Source organism: Protopterus annectens, chromosome 9.part0, assembly GCF_019279795.1.
Source record: "Protopterus annectens isolate FY-2018-M chromosome 9.part0, PAN1.0, whole genome shotgun sequence".
Lineage (NCBI taxonomy): Eukaryota > Metazoa > Chordata > Ceratodontiformes > Protopteridae > Protopterus > Protopterus annectens.
Window position 1 is genome coordinate 1,257,868,766 of NC_056743.1, and position 19,096 is coordinate 1,257,887,861.

At 45.2% G+C, this 19,096-nt stretch overlaps 1 protein-coding gene across 1 annotated transcript in view; it reads left to right on the forward strand.

Annotated features, from left to right (window-relative positions):
* Positions 1–19,096, forward strand: part of LOC122810647 (transcription activator BRG1-like) — a 278,989-nt gene that overhangs the window by 241,724 nt on the left and 18,169 nt on the right. Inside the window, exons 9-10 of the mRNA XM_044082220.1 lie at positions 6,841–6,891; positions 7,014–7,144. Coding sequence (XP_043938155.1) covers positions 6,841–6,891; positions 7,014–7,144 — 182 coding nt within the window. The remainder of the gene's footprint in view (positions 1–6,840; positions 6,892–7,013; positions 7,145–19,096) is intronic.

Sequence of the window (19,096 nt, forward strand, 5' to 3'; positions counted from 1 at the left end):
GTACAACTACAGCCCCTGACTATAGCCACATTTTAAGACTGCTTAGTTTTCAGAGGTAAACAAATACCTTTAAAGAGAGGTGTGTTCAGTATGCAGGATCATAGAAGTGAAGGCAGAGATATAAATTCCAGGGTGCTGGCTTTATAGTACAGAGGAGAGATCTCCATATGGAGCTGGCATCTCTGGATGTCCTTCATGGATGCATCTGCAGTCATAACAAATGGGTTGTCCTGTCGTCAGGCAGCCCTTCGGTCGGCCGGATTCCAAAGTCTGGGTCCGGCTTCGGCTGATGTCGCACTTCACCCGACGTCATCTCTGCTGGTCTTTGGGTATAAAGGCATCAGCCGACACCATTTTCCTCAGTCTTTCTTGCCGCGTGGCGCCCGAAGCAGAAGCTGTTCGCAAGTGCCAGTCGGTCAGATCCAGAGATTACTACTACCGAATACTACTTCGAAGACTTCTAAAAAGCTAAGTACCCCGTTGGGGACTCTTTCTTGCCTCAGCCGATGTCAGAAAAAGTCAATAACTGTTTAACTTGTGGGAAACAAATACCTCATAAAGATTTCCACTCTTACTGTCTGCCTTGCTTAGGCCCAGGCTACGACGTAGCAGCCTGTTCGGCCTGTGCTTCCTTCAACCGATGAACGCTTAGGTGTCGGTCGGAGTTTGCTGAACAGTTTTTTGGCTCAGATTTTGCGTACATTATGCCGTCGGATCCTCCGACTACCCAAATTGTTAAAAAGCAAGAAAAGACCGACACTCGCGGTCGGTTTCGGCGAAACCACGGTTAAGCAAGCCTGAGTGTCTTGGTTTCGGCCGAAACCGAGAAAACCGGTCAATCTTCAGCCGAATCCATGACTACTACTGAGGCTCCTGCTACCTTAGTTGAATCGGCCTCAGAAATTTTACCTACAACTGTGGTTCCTAGTGATTTATCAGACACCATCCCTTTGGATGTCTCTACCCCAGCACGTGGTGCTGCTAGGCCTCCTGCAGCCATGTCTGTTAAGGCCTTTGCCAGGGCTAAAGCAGCCAAATCTGTTAAATCAGTGCCTGTTAAGCCCCCCTCACACAGGCCCACTTCAAGTTCACAAATGCTTACTCTGGCAGAAGATTTAATATCCTTAATTAGGGGATCCCAATCTCACCCAGACAGGGCCTCTCAGCCCCCAGAAAAGAGACCTAGAGCAGAGCCCCCCGGGCCAGTGTCCTCTGATGATTCTGCGGATGACTCAGACATTACAGACCAGCCAGAGGCTCCTTTTTCTACTTATGAAGATTTCGATGCTGAAGAATCCATTCCAGCTGCCTCTCCACCAGAGGAATTTTCCTTTGGGGAAACCTTACATGCCATGAGAGAACAATTCCAATGGCAGGGACAAGATTTCTCAGATTCAAGAAAAAGGCTTAGGACTTTTCTGCACTTACCACAACATAGGCCCTTAGCTATTCCTCCTGTACTGCCTGTTGTGGACGATGCATTTAATGATGTTTGCACTGCTCCTGATTCTTTACCTCCTGCCCCTGCCAAACCAGATAGATTTTACAGGGTGCCAGACACTCATCACCACCTATACAAGGCCCCACTTGCAGATCCCGAAACTATATCCCAGGGGCCTAAGGCAGTAGCCTCGACCACAGCAAAAAACCCTATTCCTTCTGAAAGGGAATCCAGGTCCTTAGAGAGATGGGGGAAAAAAGTTTACACCTCTGCTACTCTCTCAGCTAGAGCTTTAAACTGTCAGTTTCATATGATCCAATACCAAGAGTTTATGCATGATCAGTTAACTAAAAAACTGTCCTCTGATGAATCCTTAGATAAGAAATATGTATTAGAAATGGTGAATAACATCCAACAGGTTAGTAACCATTCCTTAAAATGTGGCTATGATGCACTGGAGGCTTCATTTAGATCAGCCATGACTGGCACAGTGATAAGAAGGCATGCATGGTTGAAAGAACAGGTCTTACCGGATCATGTTAAAGCAAAGCTGTTAGTTGCTCCTATGGATAAGACCAGTCTATTTGGTACACCTGCCCAGCAAGTAATGAAGAAAATGGAAGAAAAGGCAAAATCTGTACAAACAGTTAAAGATTTCTTACAGGTTCAGCCCCCAAGGTTTAGCAGGAACTGGCCTGCCAAAAATTGGTCCTTTCCAGACTCCACAAAATCCCAAAGGGGCAGGAATAGATGCTCTAGAGGCAGAAATCAATCCAGAGGAGGTGCCTACAGAGGACGACAGTGGCAAGGCAATAACTGAGGCACAGACAACCACTGCCACTGCAACAGGACAATCACAGTGACTTGGCTCTGACACCGCCTACCAGGGAGCAAATAGCAGCACCTTTAGGCGGAAAGTTAGCCTTATTTTCGAAAAATTGGCACTATATCACAAAAGACAAGTGGATTTTGCAAACCATAGACCAAGGCTACCGGTTCCACTTCCACACCTTACCAGTAAAAGAGGAATGCCAAACCTACCTCCAAATCAAAAATAGAAGCTCTACAGCAGATAGCAATTAACAAGGATGAGAGCTGTGGAAAGAGTACCAATAACAGAACAGGGCAAAGGATTCTACTCCAGACTCTTCCTAGTACCAAGAAAAGAGAAAAGTTGGAGACCTATTCTCGACCTGTCCGTCTTAAACACATACATCATTGTCCCAAAATTCAAAATGCTGACCCTACAGCAACTTCTTCCCATGCTGGGCAAGGAGTGTTGGCTGGTAACTCTAGATCTCAAGGAGGCATACCTGCATGTCCCCATTCGACCAAATTGCAGAAGATACCTCAGATTTCTTGCAGGATCAGAGCATTATCAATTCTCAGCATTGCCCTTTGGCTTATCTACTGCGCCCAGAGTATTCACAAAATGCCTGGCATCAGTAATCGCTCACTGCAGACTACAGGGAATCCAAATTTATCCATACCTGGACGACTGCCTGTTACAAGCGGACAACAAAAGCAAGCTGACAACAGATTTACAAAGGGTCATTCACTTGCTACAAGCCCTGGGATACACAGTCAATTTACAAGTCAAGGCTGATGCCATCCCAAACAAGAACATTCTTGGGCGCGGAATTGGACACAGTAAAACAAATGGCATTCCTAATTGCAGAAAAACAAAAAGAACTCCCTCTTTACTTCTTGGCATTAACAAAGCAGAACAAACTAACAGCAAGAAAAGTTCTGCAGGCCTTGGGCTTCATGGCATCATGCATAATCTTGGTCCCACATGCCAGACTGCATATGAGAAAGCTACAGTGGTACCTAAAGAATTTATGGTCTCAGCACAGGCACAGCTTAGAAACAGAAATCCCACTAATCCCATGCCTAAAACAGGAGTTCCTATGGTGGGCTCAAGCATGCCAGTCAAACCCAGGCTTACCCTTCCACAACTCTCGAGCAAGCCAAACCATCACAACGGATGCCTCAGACCAAGGATGGGGGGAGCACATGCTGGACAAATGCATACAAGGATTGTGGACTCAAGACCAGCTGCACCTGCACATAAACCAAAAAGAAATGCTGGCAGTAAAACTGGCAATCCAAAAATTCAGACCATTCCTCAAAGAATACTATTTGATAAGGACAGACAACACCACAGTCATGTGGTACATCAACAAACAGGGAGGCACTCATTCATACCCCCTATGCAGAATGACTTTGGATCTTTGGAATCTGGCTCTCAGCTACAACATCCAGTTACAGGCAATATTTGTGCGGAAAAGAACACCCTAGCAGACATGTTAAGCAGAACCACCTCGGATGCTCACGAATGGATGCTACACCCGGACATCTTCAAGGCCATCACAAAGAAATGGGGAATGCCACAAATAGATCTATTCACATCCCCACTCAATCACCAGCTCAAAAAATTCTGCACAAGGACATTCCACCCACTTGCATGGAAGGTGGACTCTCTATCCTTCAGCTGGAAAGGCCTGACAGCATATGCATTTCCACCTCTTCCCTTGATGCACAAGGTACTACTGAAAATCAAAGAGGAACGTCCAAGGATAATCCTGATAGCTCCAATTGGCCAAGACAACACTGGTACCCATTGCTGAGGAGCATGTCTCGAGAGAATGTGGTCAATACCCCTGATGCCTTTGATGTTAACTCAGAACAACTACAACATCATGCATCCAAACCTAAAACCTTGCAACTGACTGCCTGGAACATCACATAGCAGCAACTAACCCAGACCATTCCCAAAGGGTTAAAGACATTATCCTTGAAGCCGCAGACCTTCAACAAGAAGGAACTATGCAGGAAAATGGAAAAGGTTTGTCATTTGGAGTACTGAAAGAGGAAAAGATGTGTCAACATAGATATTGCTAACATTCTGGAGTACTTGGCAGAGCTTCTACATACAGGCCTGTCCTATTCCTCCATCAAGATACATGCATCAGCTATTTCAGCAGAATACAGCTTTGATCCACCTGTCTTTTCACATCCTCTACTCAGGCAGTTCCTCAGAGGGATCAAGAATGTAAAACCTCCTAGGAAACCACCATTACCAGCATGGGACTTTAACTTTGTGCTAGAAAAGTTGACACTCCCTCCGTTTGAACCAGCAGCAACAGCAGATCTGCAACACCTGTCATGGAAAACTGCTTTCCTACTGGCAATTACCTCAGCAAGGAGGGTTTCGGAACTACAAGCCTTAATGGCAGTGCAACCCTTCCTAATCTTCCATCAAGATAGGGTGTCCATGAGAACTAATCCTACATTTATGCCTAAGGTGGTATCCAGAGTGTCTTTAAACCAGGCAATCCACCTACCTACCTTATTTCCCAATCCACAGAACAGGGGGGAAAGACTGCTGCATACCTTGGATGTACATTGGCAGTTACGCTACTACCTGGACAGAACCAAAAGTAACAGAAAAACTGACCAGCTTTTAGTAGCCTATGCAACAGGAAGGGAAGGAAAAGCAATTTCCAAACAGACAATCTCCAAATGGATAGGAAATTGCATAAGATTCTGTTACTCCTACCATGGAAAACCAATTCCACAGAACATAAGACCTCATTCTACAAGGGCTACAGCCACTACCACAGTTTTCTTACGAGGAGTGGCAACCAAGGACATTATTGAGGCGGCTACTTGGACCTCCGTGCATACATTTGCCAAGCATTATAATTTACCTCTATACTCTAGATCCCGAGCAGGGTTTGCCACTGCTGTACTGCAAGGGATCCTAACTACACCATAATTTTTCTTCCTCCACCCCTAGTTTGGCTATGGTATTCTACCCATTTGTTATGACTGCAGATGCATCCATGAAGGACATAGTACAGTTTTGTACCTACCATAAATGTAGATGTCCGAACTGGATAGCATCTGCAGTCAGGATTACCCACCCTCCTTCCCTCTGTGGTACTCCTAGGGTATTTACCCTCCTAATAGCTAGCTGGGGGGGGGAGTCTCTTATGGTGTATTTGTTTGTATATATGTACATACATGTTTATTTTTTGTGTTTGCCTTCTACCTTGTTTGGAAACATTGGCATTTATCCAAAATTTAGCCTTCCAAGAGGGCAACTGGCATCTGGGGCAAGAAACACTGAGGAAAATGGCGTCGGCTGATGCCTTTATACCCGAAGACCAGCAGAGATGACGTCGGGTGAAGTGCGACATCAGCCGAAGCCGGACCCAGACTTTGGAATCCGGCCGACCGAAGGGCTGCCTGACGACAGGACAACCCATTTGTTATGACTGCAGATGCTATCCAGTTCGGACATCTACATTTATGGTAGGTACAAAACTGTACTTTTTACCAAGTGTTCCAGGTACTTAAATGCCAGGAAAGAGTGACTTAGTGCATCTGTATGGGGTCGGGGTAGACTTATCCCTACTGCACAGTCCCCTAGAGATCATTTGGCAGGAATCAAAGTTAAGAGCCACCCTAGTAAAGCAGTCCTGTTTTATTGCTCAAGTTCATAGAGGCTTTCCCATTCCTGAGGCCAAGGATCTTGCATGATCATGCTTAAAAAGGGGGGGTACCTTAAACGTGTAGATCATAAGAACCCTCCTAAATGTTGTATCAGTCATCTCAGCCTTCCTAGTTTTACTTTTTACATGGGATTGAATGCAGATATGGTTATAGGCAAGTATAGCATTTGGAGCGGATGTGGATGTCTGGGTATAGTCACTGAAGTTTGTATATATCTTTCAGGGTTTGTATAGTGTCAGAGAAAATTTGTCTGAGATGCTAGTATCCTTGGTACTGGAAGGTGGGATGGATTGGGTTGTGTGCCGTGGCATGGATTGGGTTGTGTGCCCGTGGCAGTCTTTCATTTCATTAGAATTATTTTGCAGGGTCTAGTGGGTTATGCTGGAAGCAAGCATGTACTTTGTTCGTGGGAGGTTTCCCTCTGATGTCTGAAACAAGTGCATGCATATTACTTCATTGACTTTGCTGTGGATTTGGATGCTGGTTTCTATGTGGGGCTTTGCCCCTTATAAGGGAAATGGATAAGACAAGGTTTGCACTTTGTGTTTTTTTGAAACCTTTGGTCTAAGGGCAGGATCCAAAAAACTATAGCTTAATATTTGTCATATCCACTGCACCGGCCTTGCGTATGCATTGGTTGACTTCATTCAGGCACATGTTTGTTTTCTTTCTTTTAGGGTTATGACATTGAAATTCTGTTTAAAAAAAAAAAAAAAATTGCAGATCTACTGTACCTAAATTTCTGTAGCATGTAAATGTGTAGGTATGTATTTGTCTTTTCTATTATCACAGTGAATAGGCCAGGCTTGACCTAAGATATCTATTGATTTTTCTTGCATTGACATTTATTGAATTATTTTCTATTCTCTTTGTTGCAGAAAGTGGAAAATGTAGAACAGCCATGTCCATCTATTGGTCCCGATGGTGAAGTGAGTAAACAGGCATTCTGTTTGTATTGGTTATTCCAGCTGATACAGCTATTTGACTAGTAAATGTATTTTAGCTGTATTTGCCTGAAAAAAAATTACATTTTTCTCCATTCCTACTTTAGCCTCTAGATGAAACCAGCCAAATGAGTGACCTGCCAGTAAAAGTCATCCATGTTCAAAGCGGCACTATCCTGAAAGGTGCAGAAGCACCCAAGGCTGGCCAGTTGGACACTTGGCTAGAAATGAACCCTGGGTATGTATGTATCCAATGCTGCTAGACTTTCATTTGTATATCTAGAGGTGGACAACAGTTGCATCAGAAGATTACTTTCCTGGAAACAAATCACATAAAAATAAAATAGCTACCAAGAAATTCTGACATAAACCAGAATGGGAGCACTGGTGTATCTTTAAAATGTTTGTAGTTTAGTGTACGTTCTGTCGCATTGTAATACTTAAGATATGTATATGATTTTATACTTTGTGCATTTTCCTCACTGACTGGGTGCAGCCCAGTTTGAACACAGTAGTCAGCAAATGATGCAGTAACAGTAAAGGGCCCTACTTGATGAGCCCTTTTGTTTTCAGCTCCTGATGCTGCTCAGTGTGAACTTGGCAAATTTTCAGGAAGGTTTTACGCTTGACGGCTTGTTTTTGATGCATGCTTTTCCCATCATGTGTAAGATGCATTAAACTTTTCCATTTTTTATAACAGCCTTTAGCTCTGGCTATAAACCTGACTTACCAGAGCCCTCTTTATCATAATGGCATAAAGATCTAGTTGCTGTCCACTCCCTAACCAAGATCTGCTCTCAGGGTAGAGGGTGAGGATAGGAAAGACCCTGATGTAGAGATTGTGTCTTTCAGGTCAGGTAACTCCAAAGAGCATTCAGTGAAGTGCTTTGTATTTCCTGTTTTCCACTTCTCCCTTGTGGCCAGGTAAAGTGCACACGGTCAGAGCAGGGCTTTGCAGTACTGGTGTCATGCAAGCTTCCGTACCTCTGGCCCAGCTGTAGTGCAGCACTGCTTGGCAGGACTAGCAGGCAGTCTAGATGGAACTACCTTGAGTGAGCACTTTGATACAATCAGTCCGCGCCCTTTTTTGTGTACAAGCTCCAGAATTGGTCAGGAGCAAGTAGAAGGGCCGATCGTGGAGCAGGCATCAAACCGGGCAGAAACGCTAGCTAGAGTTGGGACCTGCAGTGAGGAGAAAGGTGCCTAGAACCTAGTGATTAATATTTCATCATGCATTTTAAGTGAGGAACAACTTATGGCCTTTCGTTTATTCCAGCGAAGGGCACTAGTGTTGAAATTCTGCTCGACTTTAAGCTATATATAAAGGAGCATTGCATTGAAACTGGGCTATGGTGAAACTACTACTTCCATAGACCTGTTTAGGAAGCAGAGTACATTTGTTCCAGTTCTTCCATTGATACTAGAGGCTTTCAGTAAGGTGCGTGAAGAAGATCTATATAATATGTTTAAGGAACGGACAATGAAAGGGAAGTACTTTAATATGACAAAAGCTGAATGGGAAATTTTTAATAATTTAAGTATGAGACAAGATTTGTATATACGACTGGCTGACAGAGGGGGAGACATTGTAGTTATGGATATGCATGATTATGTTGATGGCCATGACTGCAGTGCTGAATGATGCTCGTGCATATGTTTATGAATGTAATGAAGTTGATAGGGTGGTCAGGAATGTCTACTTGTACATATATGAATTGCTATTAGAAGGGTTGATTGAGCAGCTTTGAGTATTTTAATGTTGATCATCCTACAATACCCGTGGTTTATGGACTACCTAAGGTTCACAAAAATTATATATACCCCCCTATGAGACCTATAGTGTCTGGGGAAAGGTTGGGTCCCTGAATCCATGTCCGTCTACGTTGACAGTTACATCCTGTTATTGATAAAGTTGAGACTGTATTTCATGATGCAGGTCATTTTTTGAAAAAGTGTTTGACTGGATTGTACAGAATCAGGCCGGTTAATATTTATTAGCTACAATGTATGTGGTCTCGTGGTCTCATTGTTTATGGCCATTCTGAATGAGGAAGGCATTGAATTGGTTAGACGCGATCTAAATGAAATTTTTTTGTGTGCACATGAACGTATACATTTATACGTTCGATATTATTGTGACCAATGTGTTTGTTTGATGGGTATTTTGTTCAAAAGGTGGGTGTAGCAATGGGCACTATGTGCGCAAACACATATGCCAAATAGGTAATGGCCCAATGGGAGTCTGAATTGGTATTTGGTGAGAAGAATGTTTGTCCCTTTTTTAATGCACTACTCCTGTTTTGTTGTCTTTATAATTTGGGCAGGTACGTTAGGAACTCTACAAGAGTTTGTGCAGTATTTGCATGGAACTACTACTTTTTTGAAATTCATATAGTTTTTCTTATGTGGGCGTGGACTTCCTAGATGTATATATTAGGAAAGATGGTGGTGTGATTAATACTACATTTTACAAGAAAGCATGCAAGAAGAATAATTTGTTGCCTGCACAAAGTATGCACCTTAAGTATTTGAAAAGAAATGTAATGAGAGGTCAGTTCTTTAGACGTGAGGTTGCACAATAGACAGCAACATATATTCTTCCTTTGATACTTTAGCTATGGACTTCTGCCAGAGAGGATATAGCAAATATAAGGTGCATCAGATACAGGATGATGTGTTGATGTATAGATATAATAGAGCACAACCATATTTTGGTGATGCCTCAAATACGCAGACACCTGGGAAAATAGGGGTGACACTGTAAGGCTGTCATTGAGCCAGTCTAATAATGTATATAATGTTTGTAATACCTTTAAGCTTAGGGTCTGTCATAAGTATATTCCAGTGTTTCTTAACGAATTGGTAGGCTGTGAACCTAAATTTACCTTTAAAAACTGCAAATTGATTAAGAGAATGTTATGTTATAAATCCGTTGGGAAGAGAACAGAGTCAAATCTGACAGTGAAAGGGGCGTTAAAATGTGGTGGTTGCAGTGTTTGCTCATATTTCAGAGTGTAACTGCTTTGTGCATCCAGTTACTGGCCACAGATTTTACAGTAATTTTTATGCTGACTGTAATATGCCGAATGTTTATTTTGCTGAGTGCGTGTATGTAAATGTTACTCTTTTAGAAAGACAAATCATAATTTTAGGGAGAGGATTAGAAAGCATGTTTTACAGTATGAATAGATGTGATAGAAATGCACTTGGTTTTTCGGCTTTTTCCCGGTAAGGGGTCGCCACAGCGGAACTCCGGTCCGCTAATGATTGGCAGTAGATTTTTACGAAACGCCAAGGTGCCAGCTCGATTCCCAACCTTCAACAAAGGCACGCCCATTTACGCACGCATGTCTTTAGAACGCTACCCAACCGCGGGAAGGACATGCAGACTCCACACAGAAGGCACTCTCAAGCCAAGCAGAGTATGCACTTGGTAAACATGTGAAAAATTAAGGCTCTAATCATGTTTTAAACTTTTTGGACCTTGAAGTCTTTATGCCTAATAAGGGTGGTGATGTGAGAACAACCACTGAGAACTTGGAAACCAAATGGATTATTTTACTGCTTGCAATTGCTGGTAAAGGATTAAATGAAAAAGTTCCTTTGAAACCTGCCCTGAGGTCATGTGATCTAAGGCACTAATTTTGAGTTGAGTAGAGTTGTGTTGCAGTCTTTAGATTTGATGAAGCCTTTGGTGATGCAAAAGTGCTCATCTCTCCTGTTTTACTTTTGATTTTTATTACTTTTTATTTTTGTTTTTATGTGCTTTTTTTCAACATTTAACATTAGTGTTTGAAGCAGTCCACTTTAGCAGGCTTATTTCTATTTTTTGGATTTACTTGTTTGGTCAGCTACAGCTCCCGTGTTTGGTTCTTTAAAGCATTCCAAATGGGATATTGCCTATTTTTCTTGTGGCAGGTCTCATTTAAGAGATGCATTTTTTCACACCTCAGAGAGGTTAGCTGGCCTTGGCTGCTCACTTTCTTATGCCTAGGCTGGTGTCTTTGCCACATGTCTGCTAATCCAATCCAGGTCATGTAAAGTACGATAACAGATTTAAGTCTTTATCCCTTAGAATCACTGCCAGTTTTCTGTCATAACCTCATTACAGATCTTGGGAATGGTATTTGTCAGTAAGTTTTCCACATAATTCAGCTAAGTGTCCTTATAGAAATCTGAGTGCCTCTCAGCACCAGCAGTGGCATTGCGTTTACTAACTTGTTGTACAGCTTGATATAGAACACTTTTAATTGTCAGCATTTTAATCCTACTCCCCAGCATCTGAAGGAGAAGGTCTTTGTCACTTGGAAAAATGACAGTTACAAGCTTTCACATGGGGACTGGTGGGGGAGGGTGCATTGTGCAGTCTCCAGCATAGACTGGGCATTTTTCAAAGACAGATGCTCTAGGAGGTAGTTTTGTGGCCAATCTCTTCTACCAGGTATATCTTATGTTGGACTTGGATCATTTAGTCTCTGCAGGTTCTGACCTTATCTTTGAATAATGATGACTTAAGTCCTAGGCAGTCCTTTTATTTGGTGGAGGATAAGGGAACTGTGGAAGTGAGCATGTAGCTCCACCCCACAAGGGATTAAACCCAAGGTTTCCAGCAGCTTGTCAGCTAGAAGTCATGGCCAGTGCTTCTGATACCAGAGAGTGACTCCTTGAGTTGTCCATCCCCCAATGCAGAGGAACTCTGGCTGAGAATTTCCTTCCAAGGCTACCCCCAGGGCCAGATAGCTAGTTAGGTGACACTCATGGGGGGGGGGGGCTGTCTAGTGTCCTCATACTAAGGTCCATGACTCTGGGCCTAGGTATGAAGCTGCTAATCAATGTCTTTCCAAACACAAAGTGACCATTTTTTTACAGGACCTAAACTGGGACACTTGAGGGCCACCTCGAGAATCCAGGTCTACAATCCTATTCTCCTGGACCCCATGGGAGTGGAGATAGGGCTGCCATTTCTTCTCACACCGGTGCTGGCAGGTTGGCCTCCCATCCTTCATCCGGCACTGTGGGGATGCCACTCTGTGAACGGCACCACCCAGGATGCAAGAGGCCACATGCCAGGAGGCTCAAAATGATGCACATTCATCAGCGCCTGACACCATGGGGGAGAGAGACTGAGGTGTGCTTCAAAATGCACAAAGATGGGGGGACCTAGGACCATCTCCCCTGCGAGTTTGAAAGCCCTAGGTGCAAAGCAAAGGGGAGAACCAGTGTCACAGAAGTCTGGATGAGGGACTGTCTGAGGCTTTGAGGCCCAGCAGAGTTCTGTGAGGCTGGGAAGATCCCAGAAATGCTCCAAGACCATGTGCGACACTGCATGATTTTGCAGCAGTCAGGAGATATGTAACCCTGGAAAAGAGCGCGCTCTCCTGGTTAGAAGTTTAACCCTGGAAGGGGGTCCATCCTGATGGAAGTGTGGAGGGGGGAGAGAGGTGGAAAGTGACTGTGACAGGTCAGCTTCTGCCTGGGTGAAGGGGGTCTGGATCATGCCCCCTCTGGGAAGGAAGTCTGGAAGGGGTAGAGAGGCAGATAGTGGCAGGACTGGGTGAGGGGAGAGGGTCAGGCAGAGCTCCCCACAACAGAAGTCCTTAAGGGAGTGACTGGCAGACAGCAGCATGGCCTGGAGAGCTCCTTCCTGGATGAAAGGGATCAGGCATAGCTCTCCATGATGGAAGTCCTTGAAGCACCAGGACGGATGGCAGAGGGCCTGGAGAGCTTCTGCCAGGGGGAAGGCATCCAACTTCACCCCATAACAGACTGCATCCTTGAAAGATCTCAAAGTCCCCAGAGCTGCTCTGGATGGGAAAGCAGGGGGACTCTGAAGCCTTCATGAGATCAGATCTGCCCCTCAGCAGCTGAGGGGAGTTCTGGAGGGGCGGACAGGATCAGAGGGAAGCTCCCTTGAAAAGATTTGAGGGTATGAGTGATCCGGCATGATTTGGCAGCCTGCAGGAGACATGGAGGTTGCAGAGTCCCCTGACATGGGGGAACTGCAGCTGGGGAGGGTCTCTTAGCCAGGTCGAAGAGGAGGCCTGTAGGGGGTTCGCCCTGACAGAAGTCAATAAGAGTGCGCAGGCCAGATGGGTGTGGGGCCTTGAAAGCTCCTGACTGAATGAATGGGGTCAGGCAGAGCACCCCAAGTCCTGGAGGGAGTGACTGACGGATGGTGGCAGAGCATGGAGGGCTCCTGCCAGGGTGAAGGCATCCGACCTTACCCCATACCCAATGACATCCCCAAAAAATCGCAAAGTCCCCAGAGCTGCTAAGGATGGGAAAGCCATGGGAGTGGCTGGCCCGGGAAGCCAGGTCACCATTCAGACTGAACGGTCTAAACTGGGACATTTGTGTCCCAAAGACAATGTTTGGGATTCCAGGACAGAGACTTCCAAACTGGGACTGTTGGTCACCTTGGCCAAACAGCTTGAAGTTTTGCAGGCATTCCAGCACTGGCTGCTCTGTGAGTGTTCCCAAGCTCCCACCTTGTGTTTGGGTAGAATAGGCCTCCATACACTAAGTCCTATGAGACGTCAATGTGTCTAGAGGCCAGTGCCTTTGAAATAGGGAAGGATAGTAAGTGTGCTTCATCCTATGGCTTCCTTAGATGAGCCCTCATTTTGGAGTGGCTAACATGCTTGTACAGATTTAGTTAAATTAGCCACTAGCCACTCATATTCCTTATCCCAGAAATTCATGTGGTGCATCTGTTGAAGCATGAGGAGCCCCAGGACATCCATTATACTTTTAGCCTTATTTTTTAGTGACGCAGTTCAGACCTGGAGGCAAGGTGATCTTAATTTTAATTTGGGAACTTAGTTGAGAGACCTATTGTCTGTGATGTAGTCAGATGGCTTCTTTCTGGACAAAACTATTTGTATATGTAAAAAGGTGCTGAGAGGGTGAAGGTTCTTCGATCAGTTGAAGACCGTTTCATTTCCTCTCCATTCATGAGCTAGGCAGCAGTGGGGTATCCTGTCAGCCAGCGATTTTTATATTGTGTTCAGGTTAGGCATTCAGTTAGGGAATTGGCTGTGTATGGCTTAGTTGGAGCCAAGTTGCCTTTATTTATTAGTGGTTAAGTTCTGGAGGGACACGCAAGTGTGAGAAATTTGCTGTTCATGGCACAAGAGGCAGTGGTGAAGACCCTGCCTGATATAGTGATACCAGTCTCTGCCATCAGGCACTAGATGCTGTATTTTCATTTACAAGAGGAACATGAGTTTTCTTCTGTTTTAGTCATCTTTATAGAGAGGACAAGAGCTTGCATTCACAAGAGAGAAAGCATAATGGCACTTCAATTTTTGTAACAAGATTATTGCTGAGAATGGGCCCCTGGGTGCTGTCAGCCTACCTTAAAGTGAAAAGGTTTTTACCATTCCTTTGTTATAATTATGCTGTCATCTTGTAATGTGGGCTTTCTTCTAAAACGTGTAGTGGGCCAATATTTTTTTTTACATTTAATAAACAGGTGTCTTAACTGTATGCTGTGCAAATGTCTAGTTACCTCCTGATTCGATGTCCATCCAGCTCTGCTTTCTGATGCATTGGGGATGAGAAATATTTCTGTAGGGGATTGGTATGGTTTTGTAGTGTGCTGCAGATTTTATTACAAAGTAACCAGAATGTAGGGCAGTCAGACAGCTTTGTTCAAGTGAAAGGTTAAATTTAAGACTGGGATAAGATTGTTGGTGTATAATGCTTTTTATAGTATAAAACCGATATAAAGCTAATAAATCTTTGTCTCCCAATGGGTTTTAGGGAGAAAACTGAGTGAAACTCTTCAATGACATACCTCTACTGTAAAGTGTTTGTTGTAACACAGGGAATTAGTGCTGACATTTGTTTTCCAGTTTGCTGATCTGTTAACAATGAAGATGCAGTAATGTTTACTACAGTATAACAAAGGCACACGCACACTGAAATGGCTCAACTTTTAAATTTGTTAGTTCCACATAGGACAGTTTAATTTTGCCTTCTGTTCATACCTTTCAGCTGCCCCGATTTTGCCTCCTAGGCTTGCCTTGTCCATCATAATGTTTTGAATTTCTGGAAAATTGGTGACCATTAGTAATGAGAACTTGTTCAGAAAATGCATTGTGATGTAAAACTCGTTCTGTTAACTTAAGTAAAGCAGAGGCATGTTTAAAAAAATTGACTGAACTGCTTCTTTGCCCTCCCATTATTTTTGGATTTGTTCAGAATTCATGAAGTTGAGAGGTATGCTAAACAGTGCTGTTTTTTACCTGCTTTCAAAGCTTTTTCCTTTAACTGTTTTTTTGGACATATCCTAAATGTATGTGGTTCACACGTCTGTAGTTCTCTCTGAAAGTGATCAGTCATTCCATTGATGGATAATTTATTCTTGCATGTGTGTTATTACACTGTTTACCAAGCAAGTGTAAACTCTCAGTTAACCTGCACTCATGGGGATTGGTAGATGCCAGATAACTGTAGTTTCTGGTTGCTTGAGAGTTACTTTTAATGGTCCTGACTAATACTGTACCCTACATTTGTTTGGTTTGACTTGTTCTCTGGTTGTGGAAAGAGGGAATTTAGTCCTGTCTTCCTTTTTAAAACTCTAAAAACTTAAGGTGCGTTTCTGTGGGGGGAAAACAAGTGCAATGCATGAAAATTGTGCTGTTATTTCTTCAATTTTTTTTTTTGCTGGTTACTTGATTTTCGGATAACAAGAAGTTATGTACTCACCATAACGCTCGATGTATGTAGTCCATCTCACCTCACATTCTTACCCATGGGTTTGGAGCCGAATGTCTGCTCTGACTCTGCCAACTTTTTTAGCTCGAAGTCTTTCTTTGGGCTGGGCTAAGATGGTATCCCATGCTGTACTGCCCTCTATCCCCCGATCTAGTTTGCTGTGAGCCCCAGCACCATTCTCCGTTCATAACAACACGTAAGGAAAGGAAGAACAAACCAAGAATGAAGGGAGTTTTAAAACCAGACCTAACCTCCAGATCCTCCAGGACGGGGGAAGGAGGGGGGGTAAGTAAGAATGTGAGGCGAGATGGACTACATACATCGAACGTTATGGTGAGTACATAACTTCTTGATGTTATGGTGAGTACATAACTTCTTGATGTTATGTAGTCCAATTTCGCCTACATTCTTACCCGTGGGACAGCGTCCCTAGCACCTACATCCTGGGAGTCTCAGTGGAAAATACTCCTGAGCACTGTGGAACCAAAGGAAGACCTGCCCCTAGATACCATATCCAACTTGTAATGAGTAACAAAGGTGTGAGGAGTTGCCCAAGTAGCCGCAGCACAAGTATCATCCATAGACAGTCTGGCCTGAAAGGCTGTAGATGTAGATACAGAGTGGAGTGAGCCTTCACCCGGAATGGTAAATCTTTACTCCCTGAAGAATAAATGAAAGAAATACAGCTGGAAATCCACCTGGACAACGTGACTTTGGAGACAGGAGACCCAATTCTGTTTTCCGAAAATGTGGTGGCAGTAAAGAGCCAGTTGTCCAGATACGGAAACACTTGGAATCCCTGACGTCTCAAGTGAGCAGTCACCACTGCATTGCATTTGGCAAACACCCTGGGGGCTGTGGTGAGACCAAAGGGCAGAGCTCGAAACTGAAAATGACTGGCTCCCAGCCGGAAGCGTAGGTGACTTCTGGATTCCCTGTCCATCTTTATGTGGTAGTAAGCATCCTTGAGGTCAATGGAGCACATCCACACTTCTTTTCCCAACAATGGGAGAATGGACTGCAATGTGACCATTCGGAACTTTGACTTTTGCACGTGGGTGTTCAGTCGGCTGAGATCCAATATGGGTCTCAGGTCCCCTGTCCTTTTCGGCACCAGAAAGAATCTGGAGTAAGTCCCTAAGCCGATCTGGTCTGATGGGAGATGTTGGATGGTTCCTTTTTCTAGCAGCTTTGAAACTTCTGAAGCTTCGTAATCCCTTTGACTGGGTGGAACATCCGGGATTTTCTTGATTGAAGAGGGATTTGACGAGAAGGGAATGACATATTCTCTGGAAATTATTCGTAGAACCCATTGGTCCAGGGTAATGTCTTGCCAGGCCTCCGGGTATAACTAGATTCGACCCCCGACTTGCTCCGGAAATGCACAGTTGGGCCTCCCATCAGGAGGGGCAGTAGGGAGAACCATGAAAGGAATCGTGGTCTCCCGAGTTGCGGGGGCCTCCTCTGCCCCTAGGGCGGCGTCTCCCTGAATAACCACCCCCTCCCCTGCTCCTGGAGTGGGACTCGCCTTGTGCACCGGGAAAAAATGTCTGTGATTTCTTGAACCACATTTTGCCACCTCTCTGGGCCTTGAGATGAGGCCTAGAGGGAAGGGAAAAACGCACTCCTACATTAGACAGTTTTTCCCTCCTGCTCGCATCTAGTGACAGTGTCTTTCACCTTGGTTCCGAACAAAGAGGAACCATCAGTAGGGGCGTTGGTGAATGAAGACTTGAAGGCCTCCGCGAAATGTCAAAGGCGCATCCAGGCCTGCCTCCTAAGAGCAACTCCTGAACTTGCTGCCCTACTCGCACCTTCGGCTGCATACGAGATTAGCCTCATGGAGCAGTTTGTAGTGGAATTGAGAGTAGACAACTGAGCGTTGACAGTCTGGACCACCGCCTCAGAAACTTTACCCGTGAGAGTATCTCCAAGCTCCTTGAGGAGATCTCTCTGGAGCTGTGTAAAGTGTGATAAATAATTCTGTGACCGTAAGGTAAAGGCCGCTGAAGAAAAGGTACGCTTCCCGTACCGGTCCATGGTCCTAGACTCCTTGTTAGGGGGTCTGCTAATTCCTTCTGAGTGGCAGCTGCCACCACCATGGCATCCACAGGGGCCCCCTTGGACAGAAATTCCTTATCAGGAGGAGCACCCAAAAATTTATTGTGTCTCCTGGGGACTGGCTCCACAGAGTCGGGGGTTTCCCACACCCTTCGACAATCCAAAAGCTCATTGAAGGGAGGAGATGCCCAGGAGGCGGAGGGCTGTGCACCAAAGGCCTTCAGGAAGACCGACTCCTCCTCAGAGGGGGCTTTGGATGGCCAGTCACCTCTTTTTGTTTCAAGATCTCTAGGATGTCAGAGAAAGAAACCTCCTCAGAGGATGACTTGGGGGATCCCTCCGATTCCTCGAGGTCGGTGTCTGATGTGGGAGACTCATCCTGGGAATCTATGTGCTTCCTCTTGCACGTCTTCTTTCTGGGTGGCTCCTCAAGCAAAAACTCTGAGGGGCCCTCAGAAATGTGGGGACCACTCATGGGGGTACCCTGAGGCCTTGGGGCTCCGCTGTCTAGAGATGGCGATCAGAGACCTGCACTGATGTAGTAGGTGACAGAATGACCGACCCACATGATGCCGCTGACAACCTGGCCAGCGCGCTCTGTATGGCCTCGAAGGCTGGCCCCGCCCGAGTCCAAAGAACGACCAGCCTCCGAAGCCACGACAGGAGTCAAACTTCCCCGCGCTGAAGCACTGAGAGGGAGACTAGGAGCCGAGAGGTGTCCCGAAGCCTCTCCCTTGGGTTCGACCGAAGAATCCTGAGTCATGAACCCAGTGGACGGCACCGATAAGCCAGGAGGGGCTGTTGGAGCTGACCTAAGGACATCACACGGAGCCGAGCACTCCAGCTCTGAAAGCTGAGGTGTGCTCGGAGGAAGTATTGAAGCAGGTTGAGGGGACCGGCTTCGGAGCAGACTGGGTCGGAGCCGAGAACAATTTTGCCAGAACCGGTGACTGAAGGAGTCTCTGCACCACTCTATCAACGTCCACATTTGATAAGGTCCTGGAGGATTTAGAGGAGGAGATCGAGACCTCCTCTCCGAAGGGGACCTGTGAGGAGGGGATACTGGCCTAATGCTAGGCGATCGGCTTCTAACAGGTTCCAAGAAAATTGGGGCCGAAGCAGGTTCCATAACTGACACTTCCTGCGGCCCCAAGGACAGTGGAGCCGAGGATGTCGAAGCAGACTTTGCTATTTTCTCCGGTGGCTCCGAGGAGACTGGAGCCAGAGATCTCTTTTTTGATTGAGGATTTAGCCTTAGAGCTGGAAGCACTCTCCAGACCCTTCTCGAAGGAGGGTTTCAAAAGTCCCTTCAAAATCAATTTATTCTTCCTTTCCTTTAGAACTCGCAGACTAAAGGCATGACAAAAGCTGCACGACTCCTGGAGATGAATCTCTCCCAGACAATATA